This window comes from Crocuta crocuta, unplaced genomic scaffold, assembly GCF_008692635.1.
Source record: "Crocuta crocuta isolate KB4526 unplaced genomic scaffold, BGI_CrCroc_1.0 scaffold17, whole genome shotgun sequence".
NCBI lineage: Eukaryota > Metazoa > Chordata > Mammalia > Carnivora > Hyaenidae > Crocuta > Crocuta crocuta.
The window spans coordinates 3,853,812-3,875,253 of record NW_027532041.1 but is presented as its reverse complement, the minus strand read 5'-3'; the positions used below and the strand labels follow the sequence as shown (position 1 = coordinate 3,875,253).

General features: G+C 39.0%; 1 protein-coding gene and 1 long non-coding RNA gene across 6 annotated transcripts in view; both read right to left on the bottom strand.

The window, feature by feature from the left end:
- LOC144241690 (uncharacterized) overlaps nucleotides 1–11,674 on the bottom strand; it is a 39,960-nt gene extending 28,286 nt beyond the window's left edge. For 4 of the 5 annotated variants that reach the window (XR_013338158.1, XM_077776266.1, XM_077776268.1 and 1 more), the window contains exon 1: nucleotides 958–1,965. Coding sequence is in view for 3 of the 5 variants with exons in the window: in XM_077776268.1 (XP_077632394.1) it covers nucleotides 958–996 (39 nt within the window). In the remaining 2 variants the exon portion in view is untranslated. Of the gene's footprint in view, nucleotides 1–957; nucleotides 1,966–7,219; nucleotides 7,299–11,626 lie in introns of those variants that run through there. The other variant, XM_077776265.1, reaches the window with a different exon arrangement.
- Nucleotides 11,675–12,572: 898 nt separating this feature from the next.
- The window catches only part of LOC144241716 (uncharacterized), a 47,071-nt gene continuing 38,201 nt past the window's right edge, over nucleotides 12,573–21,442 (bottom strand). The window contains exon 5 of the long non-coding RNA XR_013338169.1: nucleotides 12,573–12,716. This is a non-coding gene — a long non-coding RNA (uncharacterized LOC144241716). The remainder of the gene's footprint in view (nucleotides 12,717–21,442) is intronic.

Genomic DNA, 21,442 nt, shown 5'->3' with positions numbered 1-21,442 from the left:
CACATTTTGCCTGAATGGAATTCTTCTACATGGTAAACATGCCTTTCTTTTTGCAGCAAAATCCATCGAGTTCAACACCATTTTTTCAAAGCCTAGTTTCTTTCAATAAGGCACTAAATCATTTTACTGCAACCACCAAATGCTTTCTTATTGCTAGGAATGTACGATACATTTACTTTTTGATACATGCTCCAGTTTTCAAGATTCTGTTGGAAACAAAATGGTCCTTTATGACATTTTACAATATTCCATTCCATTTATTGCTTTCCAGAATTTCTATCATTAATTAAAGGGCCTTCTTTCAGCCCTCCCCCACTCCAAAAACCTAATCTATTCCCCAACTGCCCATCACAGACTAAATAAAAGTCAGTCTATCACAGCAGCAGTGATGGTCATGCCAATTTCACAGTGTGATTTGTGCACTCATTTCATTTTGAAAATGACCCTGCCCTCCATCTGTCTAAGCCGAATGTCCCACTTTTTTCCAGCCAGGCCTCTGGAACAGCAGCACATGAAATAAGGGGGAAGACACATAGAGGCCTCCCTCCTCCCCCGTCAGATGCCACACTCACAGGTAAGTGCTAACACAAACAGGGGACCCAACTGATGCCTGAAGGCATCTGAGAAATTTGGGGGAGAGCAGACAGTCCTTCTATTTTTCATACATTTTTCCAAGAAGCCATTTGTAGGTGTGCACTTTCATGACACAAATACAACTCTGAAAAAAAGACTAACAGACTAAAGATAAAAAGGTAACTTCCCATTTCTAAGTTCTGTTGTCTTACCTTGATTTAACAGTAACTTACCTAAAGTAACGGTTCATACATAAAGATCTTTAAATAGTGAGGCTGAGTTTCCAAGGGAAAAATGTAGTCAGGCAGCCATAGGGTGAAGATCATCCCGCACCCCACCCTCAATTACTGAGCAGCAAAACCCTGCCTCTGATAACCCACGTACCTTCTGAGTTGAAGGTCCTAAAAGCGTGCACCAAGACATTGGGTTGAAGATGTGTCAGAGTAGAATTAGAGTGATCCTCATTGGCTATGTTCTCAGGGTAACTTAGATGGACCAGAGGCCCACTCAACACTCTGAAATGTGTGCAGTTTGTTCCTTTCTTGGTATCCAGTGGCAAGTTCCTTTTCTGTTCTCACTTAGAAGTTCACAGCTCTGCGAATTTCTCAGGAAGAGAGAAGACTGAATGAGTACATAAAGTTGGTTGTTTTCTGCTATGAACAATCACACACCTACAGAAGTCTCTGCCTAGATATACCAGATGACTAGAAGCTATACCACCCCCACTAATTACTTCCTAACGTCTGCTCACAGCTGCAGTTCAGATCTGGAAGTTCAATTTTCTATTGACCACACCAAGTTGGTTGGTTGGTTGGCTGGTTGGTTGAATGGAGAAAAAAGACACTAATCTTCCATTATACAACTTGGCCCCAAACACTGGGCTCTTACAAACTCATCTATAGGGGATATATGGAATGAGGTATTTAACAGTAACTATTTCCTACTGAAAATAGATGTTGACTATCCTGGCACAGCTGCTCACTACCTAGCTGTGTGGTCTTAAGCAAATAACATCAAACTTTCCAGTACACAGACTCCTTACTTGTACTATATAGAATATGAGGGTGGTTATTAAAATTAGAAAAAATGTACAGAAATGGTCTAATAGAGTGTCACACAATATGTCTGGTGTTGGGTCTAAAATTCATATACAGAAAAGATGCAGGGCCAGCAAAACTATAAGGATGATAAAGGACTTCCATGGAAGCCTTTAAGCAAATACCAAAATCATGCTTTTATTTGGACACTGTTTATCTTAAGGACTAGACAGGCCAATGCAAATGATAGAAGACCAGTGGAGGGCGGCCTGGGCGGTTCAGTCAGTTAAGTGTCTGACTTCAGCTCAGGGTGTTTGAGCCCCACATCCGCTTGTGCCGACAGGTCAGAGCCTAAAGCTTCCGGATTCTGTATGTGTGTGTGTGTGTGTGTGTGTCCCCTCCCCTACTCGTCCTCTCTCTCTCTCTCAAAAATAAACAGTTTTTGAAAACACCAATGGAGATCTAGGTAGATCAAGAAAGAATGGTCTCTTCTTTGGAGTGAAATTTCGTTAGAGGACCAAGGCAGGAGTCCAAGTGTAAATGGCCCCATCTGTTCAGTAATAATTGTTTATTAAAAAAAAAAAAAAAAAAAAAAGGAAGGGGGGGGAATAGAAACTTGAATCTAAAATTGAGGATCTCACAGAAGCTGATAAGATTCACAGAAGCTATCCCACGCCACCTGTGGAAAAATAGAGACTTTCGGTCTCTCCATATTACGTTGCTAAAAAGTATGCCCTCGGGGCGCCTGGGTGGCTTAGTCGGTTAAGCGTCCGACTTTCGCTTAGGTCATGATCTCGCGGTTCGTGGGTTCGAGCCCCGCGTCGGGCTCTGTGCTGACTGCCGGCTCAGAGCCTGGAGCCTGTTTCAGTCTGTGACTCCCTCTCTCTCTGACCCTCCCCTGCTCACGCTGTCTCTCTCTCTCTCTCCTAGATATAAATAAAACATTAAAAAAAATAAATAAATAAAAAAAAATAAAAAGTATGCCCTCAGGATAGCTTTAAAAAGGAACCTAATTTCAGGGTGCTACCAAGGAGGTAGTCCGCCGTTTCCTTCCCACTAATTTACAATCACAAAACAGGAACCGATATCTTTTGTAGGTATTGCACACCGTAAATAGCTAAGAAAAGCAAGTGGTTTCAGACCATAAACTTTCCTCCCCCGTGCCAGACACCGAAACGCTACAAATGGAAGCAAACAAACCGCACTAAAAAAAACAAAAGAACAGTGAAACACCCTATCACAATGCGTGGGAGTTGGTCCCGCGAGACTAAACTCCCAGCAGGCAGCGCGGGCACGTTCAGGGCGGCGGCGTTGCTGCAGTGCTGCATGCCGGGAAGTGGAGTTTTCGTATCTCAACTGCGTGGAAGCGTTTGTTCGGTCTTGCGTGACGCACGGCCTTAGCAGCCTAAAGTCTTCAAGAACAAAATTAATAACTAAAAGACTAATTTCAGTGATGACTTTTTATTCCCATTGAGTTTATTCCGTAACAAAGTACTCTAAAGACGAGCACCTTTCCTTTCCGGTGGGCTTGTTGCCGTGGTAACCAGCACNTTATTAGAAAACATGTCAAAACACATGATTGTGCTTCGTGACAGTGTTATTCAAGAATGTGTCCAGTTTCTAGAACAATGTGAACTTTATGGTAGGAACATCCCTGCTATTATTGAACCACCTCTGGAAGAAGAAAGAATGCATACTGGAAAGAATACAGTCACATATGAATCCAGACAGTTAAAAGCTTTGATTTATGAGATTATAGGATGGAATATATAATGATGTCATAAAGGAATGTATAAAAATGGTGCTGTTATTCTGTTATCTATATTTCATCCTGTATTTTGCTTGTATCCATCCTTTGACATCTTTACATTTGGTACATAATGAGCCTTGTTCACTTTATAATTAAAATAGTTTAGATGTAACTTTTGAGAAACCTCACAAAATGAAATATAATCAAAAGAACATGTACCATAAAAGGGTTTATGAAAAAATTCAGAAATGAATGAGGAAGTTGTGTCAAATACTATTTGTAATACCTATGTTCTCATTTGTATTTTGCGCTTTGCTTTAACCTAAGTGAACCCTGCATCATAAGATTACATCATCCAGAAACTAGGCACTATCAACTCCAGAACTCAGATAATTCATAGATGATCTGCACATTAATAAGTATTTCAAGAATTACATGCTCTACTCTTAGCAGCTTACCCTTATAACTACATTAATTTGTAATGCATTCATTTTGGATAGAGTTATATGTTTCGGCAGAGTTTTCCAGTGGTTGTAATGCTTTCACAAAAATTCCTTATGTTCTAGATGTTGTTGCGATTGTTTTTAAATTGCAGGGCTCATGGGAAATCTTGTGCCATAACAAAATTAGGATACTATGGTGTGGATACAATAAACAATTGACAAATTTCTGTGATTTTCTTTTGCTCCTTTTGTTAATCTGATAAACATAAACATGATTCTACTGTTTATGTCGTTGACCTGTAACAATTATTAATAACAGAAGGTAGACTTGGAACTTAGTTCTTAACTTTAGGACACATTCATGCAGTAGTTTGTTTCCATGGTGTATAGCCTCTTGAAAAAAAAAATATTCTACATTATTTCCATGACCCTCTCACATTCTCCTAATCACACTACAGATGGAATGATATATGTCACTGGTTCTGAAACTGGTAGATTCATAATGCCAGTTTCATATTCAAAACCTTATCAATAGTATGTTAGGCTTCTCAGTGGGACCCTCATTATTCTCAAGCATTTAATTTTCTGTATGCTACAAGAGTTTCACTCATTGTTTCCCCCACCCCTTACCTTTTTTGCTCATAAATGTAACTGTCCATCCCACTAGACCTGGCCTAGGACACATCAAGAAGTATTAAGTTGGATCATGGAAGTGCTGATTTTTCTAGAAAGTTCCCAACCTATAAAAACAACAATTTCTTTGGTTCGACCCACCAGCTTTCGATGATTGACAGGAAACCTGTTATAATATTTCCCTATCAAAGAGGAACACAATTAGCGATATAGGTACCTAAGGATATTATGCTCAAAATAATCCCTCAACAGCATGACGTCTTTGGTGATGAAACGCTATTTTCTGTCCGAGAATTTTGCTTATTGTGAATATTAAGGCATAGTATCTAACGTCACTTTTAATTTGTACTATTTTTCTAGTTGATGGTGATGGCCCCATATTTAGAAGAAAGTTTGAAGGGATTTTTTGAGTTTATATGCTGTAATATTGGAGGGTATTTCCTATTTGCTTACGAAACAGAGGAAACGTTAGTGTCCTTTGGTTAGTGTCCTTAGGTAAGGGGCTCCTTTCCAATGCTAGCCACTTCCTTCTATTGCTANAACCACCTCTGGAAGAAGAAAGAATGCATACTGGAAAGAATACAGTCACATATGAATCCAGACAGTTAAAAGCTTTGGTTTATGAGATTATAGGATGGAATATATAGTGATATCTTTAATGGCATTTATAAAAAACTAGCTCATTTATATTTGGCTTCCAATATATATTTATTTTTGGCTTCTTCACACGTTACATCTTGAGCCTTGAGCACTTAAAATTATAATAACAAATAATCTGTGGGAGGGACTTTTCCATTTAATTAAGAATAGTATGGAGCCCATAGTATATATTCCCTCTTCTAGAAGTCACCAAATTTGCCCTCAAGCAATAATTGCTAGTGTGGCATCTTTGCATAAGCAAGTAATCCTCCATAGCAGTTTATATCCTAATTTTAGGCTGTAGAAAAGGGTGTGACAAGAGCCAATTAATTGTTCTAGCGGGTATGATTGCTTTCCCCTGGTGACTGCTATATAAAGGATTGCTAGGCCATGGGTGGACCTTTTTTTCAATCAGAAAATAAAGGCAGGTCCATTGTGCCATCCCAGGAAAGACCAACTCTGACCTTAACTGTATACTTCCACTCCATTTTTTTGGTCCTGTAACCTGTGGGGCTCAACAGAGTTAAAATGAATCTTGGCCTAAGGTCTTGGAGAAGAACAGGTACTAAACGGATGATAATTATTTTCTTGGTTCTTTTCAGGTTATGAGGTTTGGTCTGTGGCTTAATTTTTCTTCCATAATTTGGTTGATTGGTTGGTCTTAAATTTTATACACGATTTCCCCTTGGTTTCCATTATTTGTTTTCCAGGACTAATTGTGCCTCCTTGTGAATAGTGACTAATAATTAAATGTAAATCTTTCCAGTGTGCTGAGCATAGGAAAAAGCAGTGAACTGACAATGAAAGGACTAAGGTATGAGTTCCAGACTTTCCACAGTCAAGTTTTGCCTTCAGAAATTCATTTACACCTTGAGGCCCCACACTCATTTGAACTACTAGATGCTTTTTCACAATTAGTTCTGGCTGTACCATCTGATTCTGTACAACCAGACAGAAGAAAGTTGACTACTCTAGATATTTAAACAAGTCGGCTGGGGAACAAAATATGTATTTTAAATGAATGTTTACAGTAAATGTTAACCCATAAGGTAAATGTTTGTTGTTACTTTTTGTTGGATGCAATAAAAAATTGAATACTAAGAAATTTGGATTTTTGCCTTTTTCTACTTGGAGCTTTTTCTTATTAACTCTAAGTATGAATGTATGAAAGGCAGTCCTTGTTCTCTGCTATGGTTGTACATAAATTAAGAATTTTGTAAATATCTAGAAATTACTTAATTCTCCTACCCTTTTAGGTTTATCCACTAATTTATATATTTGGCAGGAAAGGGGAGATTTGCTTTTAATTCTTCCAAAAACTACTATACCAAAAATGATATGTAAATGATATATATTCCAGGAGTTTTATTATCAGGCTATTATGTATTTTTAATAAATTATTCTTGAAATAATTAGAGTTCCTCCTGCCCGAGGTGAACGCCTCCAGCTGCCAGTCTTCCAGAAGTCTGGAAACAGAGAACAGGTGAAGTGAAGATGAAATGGAGATGCAGCTATGGATCCCCTTCATGTCCAAATCTCAGTAGTTAATCGAACGTCTGCTGCCATTAAGAGAACAGAAGTAATGGATAACAGAGTAGAAGTAACAGATGCCAGAGCTACTTCTGTAACTAACTCACCAAATTGAATCATCAGTCCTTGCACCCTTGTTTTATTTAATACTAGGAGGAGAGGTCATGCAGACTTTCCAAAAGGACAAAGCCACGATGAACAGGAAGGCAATCTCCAGTTTGTAAAGCTTTCTCTTGGAGTATTTTCTTTCAAAGGATCTTTAAGAGATAGTAGTGTTTACTGCTGCAGAATGTATCAAGATAAGATACAAGATACAAGAACAAGATAAGAAATGAAAAATCTATCTACCTTACTGCCCTCCTTTTCTTTCCCTATTTTATCTTTTATTTTCTCCCTTTTGTCAATTATAGGGACACTCCTCTTGATAGCTAGCAGTTGAAACCACAAGCAGGTCTAACCAACCTTTTAACAATATGTGTCAGGTAGGTAGCACTGTGATTATCAAAGTGACTTTAGAAACCATAACCATGCATTTTTGCAAATCGAGACCACACTTCTTTATAAAGAGTGAGTCTCAAATTGGTAAAGCCAGAGAAAATTTTAAGAGGACTCACCAAAAACACTGGATCTGTATAATTTGCAGAACATAATGAACTTTATTTGTATACTTGCAGTAATTGTTATCTTTTTGACCTCAAAAGAAAAAGTGACAGAAATTTTAAAGAGTGCAACATTTTTAAAACAATGTTCTGTGACATAGGAAATTATTTAATTCCTCTTAACTCTAGAAGAGACTTAGTTTTCTGTAGCCATACTCATTTTATATTGAAAAATAGAGCCAGGCATTAGCCAGAAGGTAATTAATTAGTCATAGGTATAGTGTGATCTTGTTTTAATATTCTCCTTGCAAGGGGGAGGGGAGGGCATGAGTCTTTACAAGGTGATTGCTTTACACTTGAGTCCAAAAGAAATTGAGGTTCTTTTGGTTATTTAATAAAATCCGCTCCCTTGGATATTAGTCAAGATTGACCTATCACATATTGAAATCCTGTCTACTTACTTCCTAATGTGTATACATTAAAAAGGAATTGCCTTCAGAGGGAAAAACTTCTAGAAAACAGAGAGTTTTGTGTACATTTCTAGAATGAAAGATATGCATTTATTAGTTTAAACAGGACCTGCCAATAACTTGATTGTAAATATCACTAGGTGAACATGTAAACTGAATCCAAGTCCTTGTTCAAAAGTGAAATTTGCACATTTGTAAAATTAAACACATCATTATCAATGACTGGATCCCTCAGTTCAAAATAACAAATGACTAAAATTGTACTGTTCCAACAGGACCTTAATAAGGTGCGTGAGAAAATTCATTGCTATTATTATGTTTCCAGTAATTTTAGTACAAGAAGCAAATGCTTAAGATAAAAGACACATTGCTAGAAGTTTTACCAGCACTCATGGCAACTGCTGTAAAAAAGTATGCCCACAAAGTGTCCACAGACTCTTGAAGAGATTGTCAAGACTCTCCAGGAAATGACTGGCTGGTTAGTGTTTCTGTCTGTGTTCCATAAGGTCAGAGGCTATTATTCTGTGAAGACTCAATCTCTTGGTCCCAGTTACTTCAAATTTGACAAAGCCATGTCCTAGGGTTCATGCACTTCATATATAAAAAGGGGAGTATATACACTGGGGAATGTAAGATGTTTAGTCCATCTTTAAGTCAGGAAATACTATATTTATTGCAGAGATGATCACACCCTAACACTGTAAAGCAAAAGAAAGCTTCAGGAATTAAATCATAATGGAAACACTTTTCTAAAAAAGACTATTGTGAGGTAATACCACATGTCCACATATGTTAAGGAGTGTCTTTCTTTGTGTGTTTATTAGAAAGGCAAAACTTTTCCTTTAAAAAAATAAATTTTAACATTTATTTTTGAGACTGAAAGAGACAGAGCATGAGCTGGGGAGGGGCAGAGAGGGAGGGAGACACAGAATCTGAAACAAGATCCAGGCTCCGAGCTGTCAGCACAGAGCCCGATGCGAGGCTCAAACCCACGGACCGCGAGATCAAGACCTGAGCCGAAGTCGGATGCCTAACCGACTAAGCCACCCAGGTGCCCCTGAACTTTTTCTATAGTTAATACAACATTTTTGTTTTCTCACCTTTTGTTTCTGTACTTATGCATTACATTTAAACTGTTCTGACAATAGATGAGTTATACATGATTTGACCAAGACACTGAAAGTAGTTATTAGCTCTCTTCAGAAACTAAGGAGACCATTTTTCTGATAATGTATATAAGATTTATAATGAGATGATTGGCAAAATTGTAAAATCATTCTAGAAATGATGATGTGAAAATAAAATGGAAAATCATAACTGTACTCTTCTATTATATCATAGATATGACCTAATAGATTTTTAAATTACAAACTGGGTATTATGATAAAAAATTTGGAATCCATCTGCAACAATGAGTCCATGGCTTGGAATAGCTCATCTCTTAAATCATAAAACTGAGGCTTGCAGAGAATAATAGGTCTTGCCCAAGATCACAGAGCCAAAAAGAAGCAAAGCCAGGATCAGAATCCAGGGCTACTGTTCAATTCCAGTGCTCTCTCTACTCTACCACATTCCACCTCTTAGGGGTTATTTTCCAAATTATTCTGACACTATCAATGCTAAGCATTTCCTTTTCCAGAGCTATGACTTTCACTACTTCTGTTGCTGATTATTTAATTGGTGGTATAATAAGCTTTTTCCAAAGAACACTCAGTGAGCACATTCCAGCGTCAGCCTAAATTATAGTTTCCAAAAGTGTGCCAGAGGGGACATGAGTAGGCACCACATACTGTTTGCAGCAGGCACAGATTTAGCTGTGGTACAATCTGGGTTGGGCACAAAGATTAATAACCCACCTGTTGTTTCATCAGTTCCTTAAAAAGTCACTTTTTATGATATTTCTCCAAGGTAGTGATTTTCTTCTCTCCATTATGGTCTCTAGCCACCAACCACAGTAAAAACAGCTGTCAGAAGGCTTCTCTGCACCTCAAGTGCAAAGGGCTACGTATGAGGTACTTATTCAGGAATCACAGTAAAGGGCCAGCTGCTTCCACAGGTATTTACAGAGTGTTACCAGAGCCTCCATAAAGCTTTACCTTTACTTGAAAAATCCATTTGAGCCAAGACCTTAAAGGCTTACACTCTCCCTCAAGATTGCTTACTCAGGTTAGCTTAGATTTGGGGGAGGAAAAATTAAAAGCAAGCTAAGAACAAGAGAACTGTTATCTACCTCCTGTTTCCCTTTGTACTAATACCAGTATCTCTTAGTCCTTACTCTGTATCAGAATTAGCCAGCAAACTTTTCAAAAATAGAGATGCCTAGGTCCTCTAACCCCTAAAGATTTGGTTTCAACTTATGGGGATGGGTATGGAAGGGAAGGGCCAGTTTTTTAAAAGTCCCCCCAGATGATTCTAATATGTAGCCAAGGTGGAGGGCCACTATTCCATATGTACAAATATAACAGTGACCACGTGGATGCTGCATGCTGGACATATGGGGGTAGGGAACGGGCGGGGTACAGTCTATATGAGAATAAAATGATCTGAATACCCAACTTAAATTATTAAAAATGGATATTTGGAAAAAGTCAGGGCATCTGGAGTTTTTTAAAGCATTCAGTCTGGGGTATTCTGGTTTATTTATATGCAGCTTTTAAACTAGTGAAAACTTTTTTAGTTTTATTTATTTCTTTAATCCCAATAAAAGTAACGTACAGTGTTATATGAGTTTCAGGTGTACAACATAGGGATTTAACAATTCCATACATTACTCAGTGCTCATCATGTAGGTGTACTCTTAATCCCCATCACCTGTTTCACCCATCATCCACCCTCCTTTCTTCTGGCAACCACCAGTTTGTTCTATATATTTAAAAGTCTAGGTTTTTTTGTTTGTCTCTTTTTTTCTTTGTTCATTTGTTTTGCTTCTTAAATTCCACACATGAGTGAAATTATATGACATTTGTCTTTCTCTGACTAGCTTATTTCACTTAGCACTATACCCTCTAGATCCATTCATATTTCAGTGAAACATTAAAAAAAATAAATTTAGGGGGCTCAGTAAGTTGACTATCTGACTTCAGCTCAGGTCATGATCTTGTTGATCATGAGTTCAAGCCCCACACTGGGCTCGCTGCTGTCAGCCTGTCAGCATGGAGCCTGTTTAGGATCCTCTGTCTCCCTCTCCCGGGGCCCCTCTCCTGCTTACACTCTCTCTCTCAAAAAATAAAATAAATTAAATTAATAAATATGGTATCACACATTCAAGAATTCCTAAGAAATCTTTGGCTTTCATAGAGGAAATGTGACAAATACTGAAGTATCTAGAAGCTATTTGTTACTGGAATTTTTTTAAGTGGGTTACCAGAATTTAAGAGTATTTTCATATTTTTTTCTTCAAAGACCTGAATCAGTTATTGTCATCACTTCTTAGTTTATTATACTTTGCTGAAGTCAAAAATCACTCTATATTATATATGCATTATTAAAACCATGCTCATACGTAGTTTTGATTGGCTTTGGGTGCATCCAAATTTGTCCTCCTGATATGGACCACATTCATTTGGTCTCCCTATAAATATGGATTCCTCCAAACCTGCTTCCAATCCTATGTGTGCAAAATTTACATTGAAAATACAACAATATTTAGTGGCTGTAGTAATTTATAATCCACTGTCCATTTCCTACCCCTACTCTGTCCTCACTCCCCAGACATTTGGTCTAAATTTATGGTTCTCAAATGCTTTGCTGCACATTAGAGTCACCTGAAAGTTTTTAGAACTCCCAGTGCCCCAGGCTGCATCCTAGCATCTCTAGAGGCAAAATTCAGGTATCAGTATTTTTCTCAACTTTCAAAATGTAGCCAAGGTTGAAAATCATTGGTCTAAGCCCACTGTTGTAATCCCCCTTTTTGATGATTAATTTAAGGGTAAGCATGTTGTCCAATCCTTACCAAGGCATCAGAAGTCTCTTGGAGGGCTGCTGAGAAGGTTTTTTTCACCTTAAAAAAAAAAAAAATAAGATATAAGAAGGACTCTCTCTTCCTCTGGGTACTGTTAATCTGAATCTGCTTCCACTATCTTATGACCATGACAAGAACTAACCTAAGGTTGAAGGGGACTTTGAAGATATCAAAGAAAAAAAAATGAACTACATTAATTGATTATATCTTTGAGCCACTATATTACGTCCCCTGGAACCTGACCTACCTCTGGATCTCATATAGAATGGAAAAAAAAAATAAATTACCTTCTTGTTTAAACTTGTTTGAGCCAGATTTTTTTGTTACTGTTGCCTAAAGGCACCTAGACCACACTCACCATACTTAGGTCATACAATTTTGAGTGTTATTCAGGAGGTGATGAATTTTTATGCACATTGTCAACACTTTAGTCATCGAGCATTCCTTGAGACCCAACATCCCTCCTTAGATGCAACCGAATAGGACAAAGCTAGTTGACCTTTGTAAAGAATTTTCTGAAAACTCACCTTCATTAGTATTAAATGCTCACACAGTCTTTTGAAAATTGTAGCAGCTACTCATGAGTTTGAGTATGCTATTCTGGGGAGAGCATTCACTTAGGTAGAAGAAATGGAGAATTAAATTGCTCTACCCAAATGAGCTGCCCTAAGTCCAAGGCTTGCTCACTGTTTCTTGGCAGAACCACAAGATAAACACCAATGCACATCGTGACTCATACAGAAAATATATTTCTCAATTTTAGAATTTCCTTCATATTCATTTAAGGTTGTTTCAGGAAAATGTCAATAATAATAAAATAAAAATGTAAATGAAAATAATGGTAGCATTTATTCATATATAGTAAACCAAAGTGTTGAAGTGAGGCAACCTAATATTTTTTCCAGCAAGAAATGCTAATCCATGTAAGGCACTATTTCAGCTTTGACCCTTTCCAGTCATAAACCTCGTTATACGTAAAGCTTCATAAAAAATAAATACTTTAGTTTTTGATCATCTCCACAGCACAGCATTCCACCCATCAGGCCACACTTATTCTGAGTTGTTGACTTACATCAGTTCTCTAGAAGAAAGACGGAGAAAATTCAAATTTAAACCGGATGGTCCGTATCACATTGGGGGATTGGGACAGTTGATTTACTAGTATAATCTCTTTAAACATCTACCAGGAAAGGTTCTCAGACAGAATTTATTGCCTCCTCCTAACATCTTTGGGCCTACAAAAAGCAAAGCAAACTTCTTCTATGAAATCTGAAACTCTAGTCACTGGTTTCCTGGCTGATGTCATTTCAAAGGCATGGTGTAGCCCTGTGATAGTTGCAGCGGAAATCTGCCTCTCTATGGGGTTCCCATCTGTTTGTCATCAGAAAGAACCTTTCTGGGGAGCCACAGTAAATGCAGAGCACCCATTCCTCCCTATGGGTTCTGGAGTCTTAATGTTTTTAAGATCAATTGTAGTTAGGATTGAATAATGCTTAAATTTTCCCAGGATAAGAAAGTATATAGAATTACACTGCTGTAACTTTAGTTTTCATTTATGTGGGTTCTCACAGGCTATTTTGTATAAATTTTCCATATGATTCTGAAACTACTTTGCAAAAGTAGAATTCAGTCATTGAAATCCATTCCTTTGGAAGAAGACTTTTCTTATAACTTTATGTAGTGAACTTCTTATAAAACAGCTTACATTTGAGGCAACTCTTTCTGAGATCTTTAGATCTAAAGTTTCTCAAAAACATAAATTATGTGTCAAAAGTCTATGTATTCACTTTTCAATAAGGGCCAACAGAAATGACATACTAAGTTAAAGCAATGAAAAGAGGTTTCAAAACTGAGATTTTATATAGATTGCCTTCAATATAAATAATCCACTGTAAATAACGAGGGCGTTCACAATAGCACCAAGCTATAACTAGCTGGAAATTGAGTGTATTCATTCAGCAATAAATGCATAATGGTCGCCTTTATTACTGAAGAAACAAAGCTTGAATTAATAACACAGGAATGTTTAATAAGGGAAAAGATTTCATGAAGATCAGCCTTTTTCTCATCCCCAATCTCTCCTACAGGTATTACAGCTTTTGCAGTGCCCGAAACAAAAACAGACTCTCCATTATATTCCTCAAGGAATAATTTATTAAATGGGTTTTTATAAATTGGACTTTCTGTGTTTATGTGTCATTTCCTCAGAGAAGGCTGACTATAAGGATGAAATAGAAATAACATCACTTTTCAATATTCCTGAAGTCCCAATTCCTAGAAAAAGACAAGAATACAAAGGTCTTTTTATTCCTTCTGTCAATTACCAGTTTGTTTCAATATGGTTTCCTGGAGTTCTATCAAATGAGGCAGAGTCCCCAGTGGGCAATACAGAGGGAAAGTTTTCCTCACCTTACTGGGGAAGAGGAAATATGAATATTGAACCAAAGGACTTTGAGAGAATGGAAATGGGAATGAAGGAAGATTCATGACACAGGATAAAGTATGAAGGAAAGACCTGGCGAAGAAAGACAATAAAAAACTTGCCGTTATTGGGAAAATAAAATTATGACTACTGTATTTACATGACTTAAACATGAAGTATATTTACCTCAATATTTCCTAAAGCATGGTAACTACATACAATAATTAAATGAGAAGATGCATTTAGTTGGCACACAATATTTTTAATAGCCATATATTTATTTTATTATATTCGGGCACACACACACATCAAAATTTCATTTATTCTATTGCATGAGATGAGGCTGAAATAAAAAAGGACTTGATTGAAAGACAAATATTAAATAGACACAGCAAGTAGCTGACTGTGACAAGAAGATGTTAGTAGTACTTGAATGGCAAGAGTTTTAAGAAACCATAGTTTAGACAAATGGAGCACAGAACTCCATGTGAGGGTGTGGAAGACCTCTCCTCTTACCTCCAAAAACTGGGATTTTTACCTAAAATTGATTCAGTAGTATTTGTCAAGGTTTCTATATTCAGAAAGCTAACTTCACACTTGAATGCAGAGATTTTTGCCACCTACTGTGAAAATTTCCTCAGTAGAATGCTGCCTAACACATTTATAAGAAAAAAAGTTTAAACATTTTAGATCTCTGTTTCCTGGGTTTAAAGTTGAGAATTTAGACTAGGTATTCACATTTCCTTACAATTTTAATCTGTTCTGATCCGATGATTTTTCCCTCCCCATTTCTCACAAACCTTACAAGTTCCAATTTTTTGGTGGATGATGAATCCCACCAGTAGAGGGGGCCTCTCTCTGCTTGAAAAGTGCTTCGAATAGTTACAAATTGAGAGGGAGTCAAACCATACTCTTAAAACTGAGAACAAACTGAGGATTGATGCGGTGGGGAAGAAGGGAAAATGGTAGATGGGCACTTGTTGGTCTGAACCCTGGGTGTTGTATCTAAGTGAAGAATTGTGGGAATCTACTCCTGAAGCCAAGAGCACACTATATACTCTGTATGTTAGCTAACCTGACAATAAATTATATTTAAAAAAAAAAAAAAGTGCTCTGAAAGGCCAAAGGGGTTGCTCCACTCAGAACAGGATTCACCCCTCCATTTGTTTGCTTAAGGCTCTGTGGCTTTTCTCTGAGTAAATAATTTTAATATGAGACCACTGGCTTATGGAGCAGTCTGGCAGCAGACACGCTGACACATTTGTCTCATATCCAGTCTTAAGTTTTCCTAAGGCTCTGGTGAGCCCCTGTACAACACATCTAGCTAAAATAGCGACTGTTCTAATTGTTACCACATTTTTCATTACGTGTGTAGTAGCAGTTCTGGGCTGACTAGGCAGGGGTCCAATTGTGTTCATTCTGAGTGGAATTCAAAGTTTTGAGTTGAAAGAATTTTTAAAAGCATCTCTTCCAACTCCCTCATATCACAAATGAAAGGCCGACATTCAAAGAACTTATGTCCCACAGAGACACACTAGTACCAAAATAGGACTATTCAGTGCATGTAAAAAGCAAAACAAAACAAGACAAACAAACAAAAAACAGTCATTTGCAGACTGTTAAGTCCTAACTGTCCCTAGGAGCTGTGTGGCAGGTCATTTAACCTTTGCATCTCAGTTTCCTTTTCTGTAAAATAAAGGCACAGAACCAGGTAACAGCTAAGATCACTTCAGCTCTATTTTATTAGGCTCTCTGTCTCTAACTGATTATTGCTTTGATTTCCATTTGCAGGCAATTCCAAGGCTTCTTGTTTGCTTTATTGTTCATTCATCTTCATTAAGTTTATAAATGTGTTTTACCTTTATGAGTGTAAAAGGAATTAAAATTCAACTACAGAACAAAGAGTCAAAACTCCACTGTGAATGCAACAATCAAAAATATAAAAATATAATCCAGACAATAAGAGAACCTAGAAAACTGAAAACAGTTGGAGTCTTAAGATTGTAGAGCTATGAAAGATTTGTCTTTTTTAAAAAAAATGTTTACAACTATTGTGTAATAAACATAAATTCAAGAGGTTGGAAAAGTCCATCTAAAAGGCAAAGTTGAGGTTAACAAGTATCAAGCCACAGCCAGCAAGCGATTTTAGGAGGTGAATTGAAAGCAATCAGCAGACCCTCAGCACTCACCCCCAGGTTTCCCACTCCTGGTATACCTCAGCCTTGCAATAAAGCTTCCCATTTTTCAGGATATTAAATTCAAGTTCAGGGAAAGCCAGACATCATGTAATCACAGTTTGGAATTACAGTACGCGTATATCTAATAAAAGCCCACAGAACTTCCCAAAAAAAAAAAAAAATCAGAATCTTTTAAAGAGCTATGTGTTTGCTAGGAAGAAGGGAGGCGGGAAAGAAATCATGTGTAAGGGAAACCTTTTCACAGAATCAAGGCAGCTCCAGACCAGACATAGATACCGGCAGACAGCTTAAAATAGGGGTCCTTCCTCTGAAGGAGGGGAAGGAAGAGGAAGAGAGAAATAGTTTCCACCACAGAGTGAAGACACCTTTGTTCAGACTGGACCTTAGGGAGGTCCAACCCACCCTTTTCTCCTGTGGCCATTGCTGCTCTGTGGTGACGGCAAAGTCCTCTCTCTGACTGCTATGTAAAATGAATGAGCAGAGTTCTGATGATTCAGCACCCTACACATTCGGATTGATTCTACTGGAGACACAGGGCCAGCTTCATGGGTGGCTCTGTGGTCACACAAGGCTCTGCACACAGAAGGGTCCTCATGCTTGGTTTAATCCTCTGCTGTCACTATTTTAAAATTCTTAATAATTTATGAACAAAGGACCCCCACATTTTCATTTTGCACTGGGCTTCAAAACTGATGTAGCTCGTTTTTGGCTGGGCATCTTTATGAGGCTGTTCATACTACTGCATTCTTTTCTTAGGTTGCTGCTCCATGATCAAAATGTTTGATATGCTTAATCATGACCTAATGGACTTTGAGAGCCTGTGTCTTCTTTCATGTTCCATATACAGCCTGTGGGCCTTTTCCGTGGGGATTCATTCTCTCAACCTCAAAATATCCAGGCCAGAGCCTGTGTCTTGTCATACATATACCATCCAGCATGCCTTTTGTCTCTTCCTCAAATGTCCAGAGTCTAATGCTCTTTATATGTGGGTGCTCTATGAATACACTATCCTCTTAGAACCAACATTAAAAACAGTTGAGTCCTTTTGAAGATTTTGCCCGGGGACAAAGATTAGTGTAACCTGCTGCTCTGAGTGCTTCATGTTGTCCTTAATCAGGCCTGTCTATGGCAAACACACAAAAAGGCCCAGTGTGCTACTGAATCTTGCTCAAACTTCTGTTGACCCTTAACATTTGGTCTTCTGCACATCAGAATCTCCCTTAAGTGGTTCCTTCAAGCGGCTAAAATACAATGATTTAATGATAACTCTGGACTAGTCTGCAGCCAAAAATCCAAGTGCTACAGCAGGAACTGGCAACCTCCCCACCCCATCCACACACAAAAGGCCCAAGGAGAAAGTGAATAGCCCTGGGGTAATATAGCTCCTTTAATATTCCAGCAATCTTCCCCTCCCACAACTGAGGGCAGAGCCAGAAAAAAACAAAACACCATTGTGCACAGAAATGAGGCTTATTGCCTCAAGGGGAAGGGGAGAAAGTGGGAGAAGGTGGAAGACAGGAAGAAACACATCTTGCAAATTTGGGAAACACTTCTGAATATCAATTTACATTGTATCATCCCTAAAAATTAATGTGGCCATTGGGTAATGCTGGCAAACACAACATAGGAGGCGAAGGAATGAGCATTCTGGTAGCTCACCATGGTAGAAATATGGGGAAAAAAATCTGACCAGTTGACTTCAAGTCTACTACCCTTCTGCATACAACAAGGAGCCTTTTCTGGCTCCAGAAATGCCCAGTCCTTTCTGACAGTTTTGTGAGGCTTAAACCGCAACGGGCATCACTAATCATTTTGAGGAGACCCAGATGGTTTCTGTAGACTAAATGGGAGGGTGTGGATGGGAGTGGAATTTTCCCAAAGGAAATGGTGTGCACCTGAGAGCCAGGGAGCTAGTTGTGACCCAGGTTGGGAATGCGAATCTATAACGGGTTTTCTTCCTGTGAGAAGGTGTTCATCTTTCAAGTGCATCCCCTTTGAGATTCAGGGCAAAGCCCAAATTAGCTAAAGTCCTGACTTTTCTTCTGCTGTTGAAGGGCTGGAAAAGTTTTCCCTTTATCTCTTCTGGGTTCTTTGACTGGTCTAATAATTAAACTGACAAAAGACAGATTAACAGGAAAACAAAAAAACAAAACAAAACAAAAACCCAAATTTAATCATGTGTATGGGAGCCCCATAAAAATACGAGACTCAAAGGAAGGTCAGCCAATTGAGGCTTATATGCCATCCTGAGCTAAGGAATTGGATAGGGGCCTGGGGACTGAGAGGGATAAGGGCAATTCTCAGGAAGATAAAAAGAGCAGATGTGTGGTAATTAGATGTTTGCCATGCCGGTACAGATGGGCCAGATAAAGTTATCTCCAGTAAAGCTCTTTTTCTCAGCCAGGACCCCTATCTTACTTAATACCTTTAGGCAGTTAAGAGAGAGGCAAATGTTTTTCCTGAGTGTGTTGGGTCTTCATTGCTTTTGGCTCAAAATAATCCACATGTCAAAGTGGCACATTTTGGGGTGGCATATTCAGTTCCCCATCAATATGTGGTTCTTTTCAAAACCATAGAACTTTGGATGGATTCAAGGACAGAGTGGCAATCTCTAGTTCAAGGGAAATATACCACCTTATCAAGTAGACCAAGATTCAGAGGGCTCAAGATAGCAGGTAAAATGAGGCTCTCTCCTTCCCCTATCAGTGCCCTCTGAAAGAGAGGAGTGCTGAGATTGGACACTCAGGTAACCAAAAGAAACTGGTCCACTGTCAAGGCCTAATAGGGAAACTGCACTGTTTCTTTTCACCTTCAAAATGAATTCTATGGGAGGGGCATTCTGCATCAAATCACCATCCAATTTCTAAAACATGTATGATAAAGATGACCTTAACATTTCCCTCAGCTTGACCAACCTTTGGAAATGTAATCATCAAAGGAGATAGCACGCCTATCTCCTAGTTCCTGCGGGAGAGTGAAAGCCCAACTGCTGCAGAAACCATGCTCCAAGTTGTAAAACTACAACTTGTAAAGATATTAAAATTTACTTTTCCTTAGGTCAAGCCAGTTAGCAAACACAGATGGCCCATGATCACTGTCTCTTTTCAATGCTTGAAAAGTCTACCACCCTTTGTTTCAGTGGAGTTGAGTTCAGACTGAGTTCTGACCTCTCTCCCCTACTGCAACAGCCTTGAATAAAGTCTTCCTCACATGTTTAATTTTGGCCCATGTGATGTTTGCTTCGACACCAACTATGTAAATACTGTCAACCAAAATGTGTAGTGTTCCTGCACACCATGACTGCTTTGCAGATGAAAGATCAATGAGGCCAAGTGCCTCTTGGTTTGTGCATCTCCCTGGGGGATCCTGTGAAGGCGCATCTGGGTCAAAGCCAACACAGCAAGGAGGGACATCACCAACCACTCTTCATAACTGGGACTTCAGGGAGCAACAGGAGGTGGGCTGGAACTGGTCTGCTGCCGAAGCACAGCCTTCCTAGATTTAACAAAGCCTAACACTCACCTCACACCAGGCACTGCTCTAGGCACTACAAATAATAATCATTTAATTCATAGAATAACCCCATGAAGGAGATTTTATTAATAGCCCCATGTTTTCAGGTAAAGCACATCTCTGGCACCACAAAAAGCCTAAGTAAACTTGTTCAAGCTCACACAGTTGGCCAGCTGATAAGCCTGGTGTTTTGGTTCTACCAGCTATGTTTTAATGCCAAATTCTGCAGCTAGAACCAAGGAGCACAAAATCCCAAGGCGTGGTAGTAGGCCCAGTAAGACCTGATCAGGAAACCAGGTCTGTTTTAAAGAAGTCTCCAAGTCTCTACCGGAAAGCAGTTCTCTCTTTCGGAAGGAAAGCAGCCCATGATGACCCGTACAGCATCCACCCACCGTGTCTTCTATCCTATAGGACAGTACCATTCTGCACCAGTATAAGGTTAGAGGGCATTCCTGTGTAAAAAGCTCTGTAGATCCTTTCTGTAAAGCTGCTTTCACATTGAGCATACGCCAGGCAGTTCCAGGAGAAAAGCCTGTTTTTCTGCAAAGGGTTGTAGAGAGGTGGTAGTGCCTGAGAACAACTGAACAGTGTTAGTTTTTTCTTCTCTGCAGTTCTGAAGCTCAGAATGACCTGGGGTGATCTCTGCAGTATATGCTTAAAATGAAATAGTGGCTTTGACGGCCAGTAAGGGCAGACCACATTCACATTCAGTGTACAGAGTAGCTGTTCCTTTCTCCCCTTTGTTCCCTGGCAATCTACTTGCCTTCCTTGCTGCTTCAAAAAGTCCAAGAGAAGACGACCTCGGGCAGAGTGAATGGATGCTCGCACAAAGGAAATAAAGCCAAGTGAAGTTGTAGCTTCACTTCAACTGCAGGGAAACCTGTGCCTTCGCTGAATCCCTGAGGACCGCTGCGGAGCCCCAGGAGGTCTCTGCATCGCCAGCCTGGGGCTAGGCGGGAGGAGACCTTGGCGGGGCACCTAGCTCACCTCATCATCACACTCTGAACCTTCCCTTTTCCATCTGTGAAAAGTGAATCACAATATCTGTTCTTTGTACTCTCCAGGGCTATTATGAAGCTCAAATGAGATAATGTATGTAAAGCGCTTTGTAAACTGTAAAATGCTCTACAAATGTAAGGGATTATTATAAACCACAATACAGCGATGTTTTATGCTTTTATAAAACTACTGGCTGGAACTGCAGGAAGGGGAATCCCTCTGGTGATTTTTATTTTGGAAACAGGAGGACTTGAGTTTGCTTCCTTGCCAGGAATTGGATTCCTGACAGCAGCTGTTTATTCCATTTCGCTGGGCGACGCGCATATGGCCGCCACGCGCCTCCTGCGGAGCTGACAATATGTACTGCTTTGTTTGGGCACATCAAGGGAAAGCGTCTTTTCGCCCCCCTCGCTGTTTCCAACTTGCCAAGTCTAACACCTAGGAAATGGAGACTTTCAAGTCACACTTCACCAAGGCAGCATGTTTTTTTCAGATGAAAAAAAATTTTTTCCCTCCTTAGCAACCAGAAATTTACAGGCGGACTCTCACCATAAAAACAGCCTTCCCCTGAGCTGTTTGATGCTGCTTTTATATAGCTTTGCCTTGGTTAAAATGAACATGATATTAATATTTGTCCTGGGACCAGCTGAAAAGGATTAAGCAACGAACAGGGTT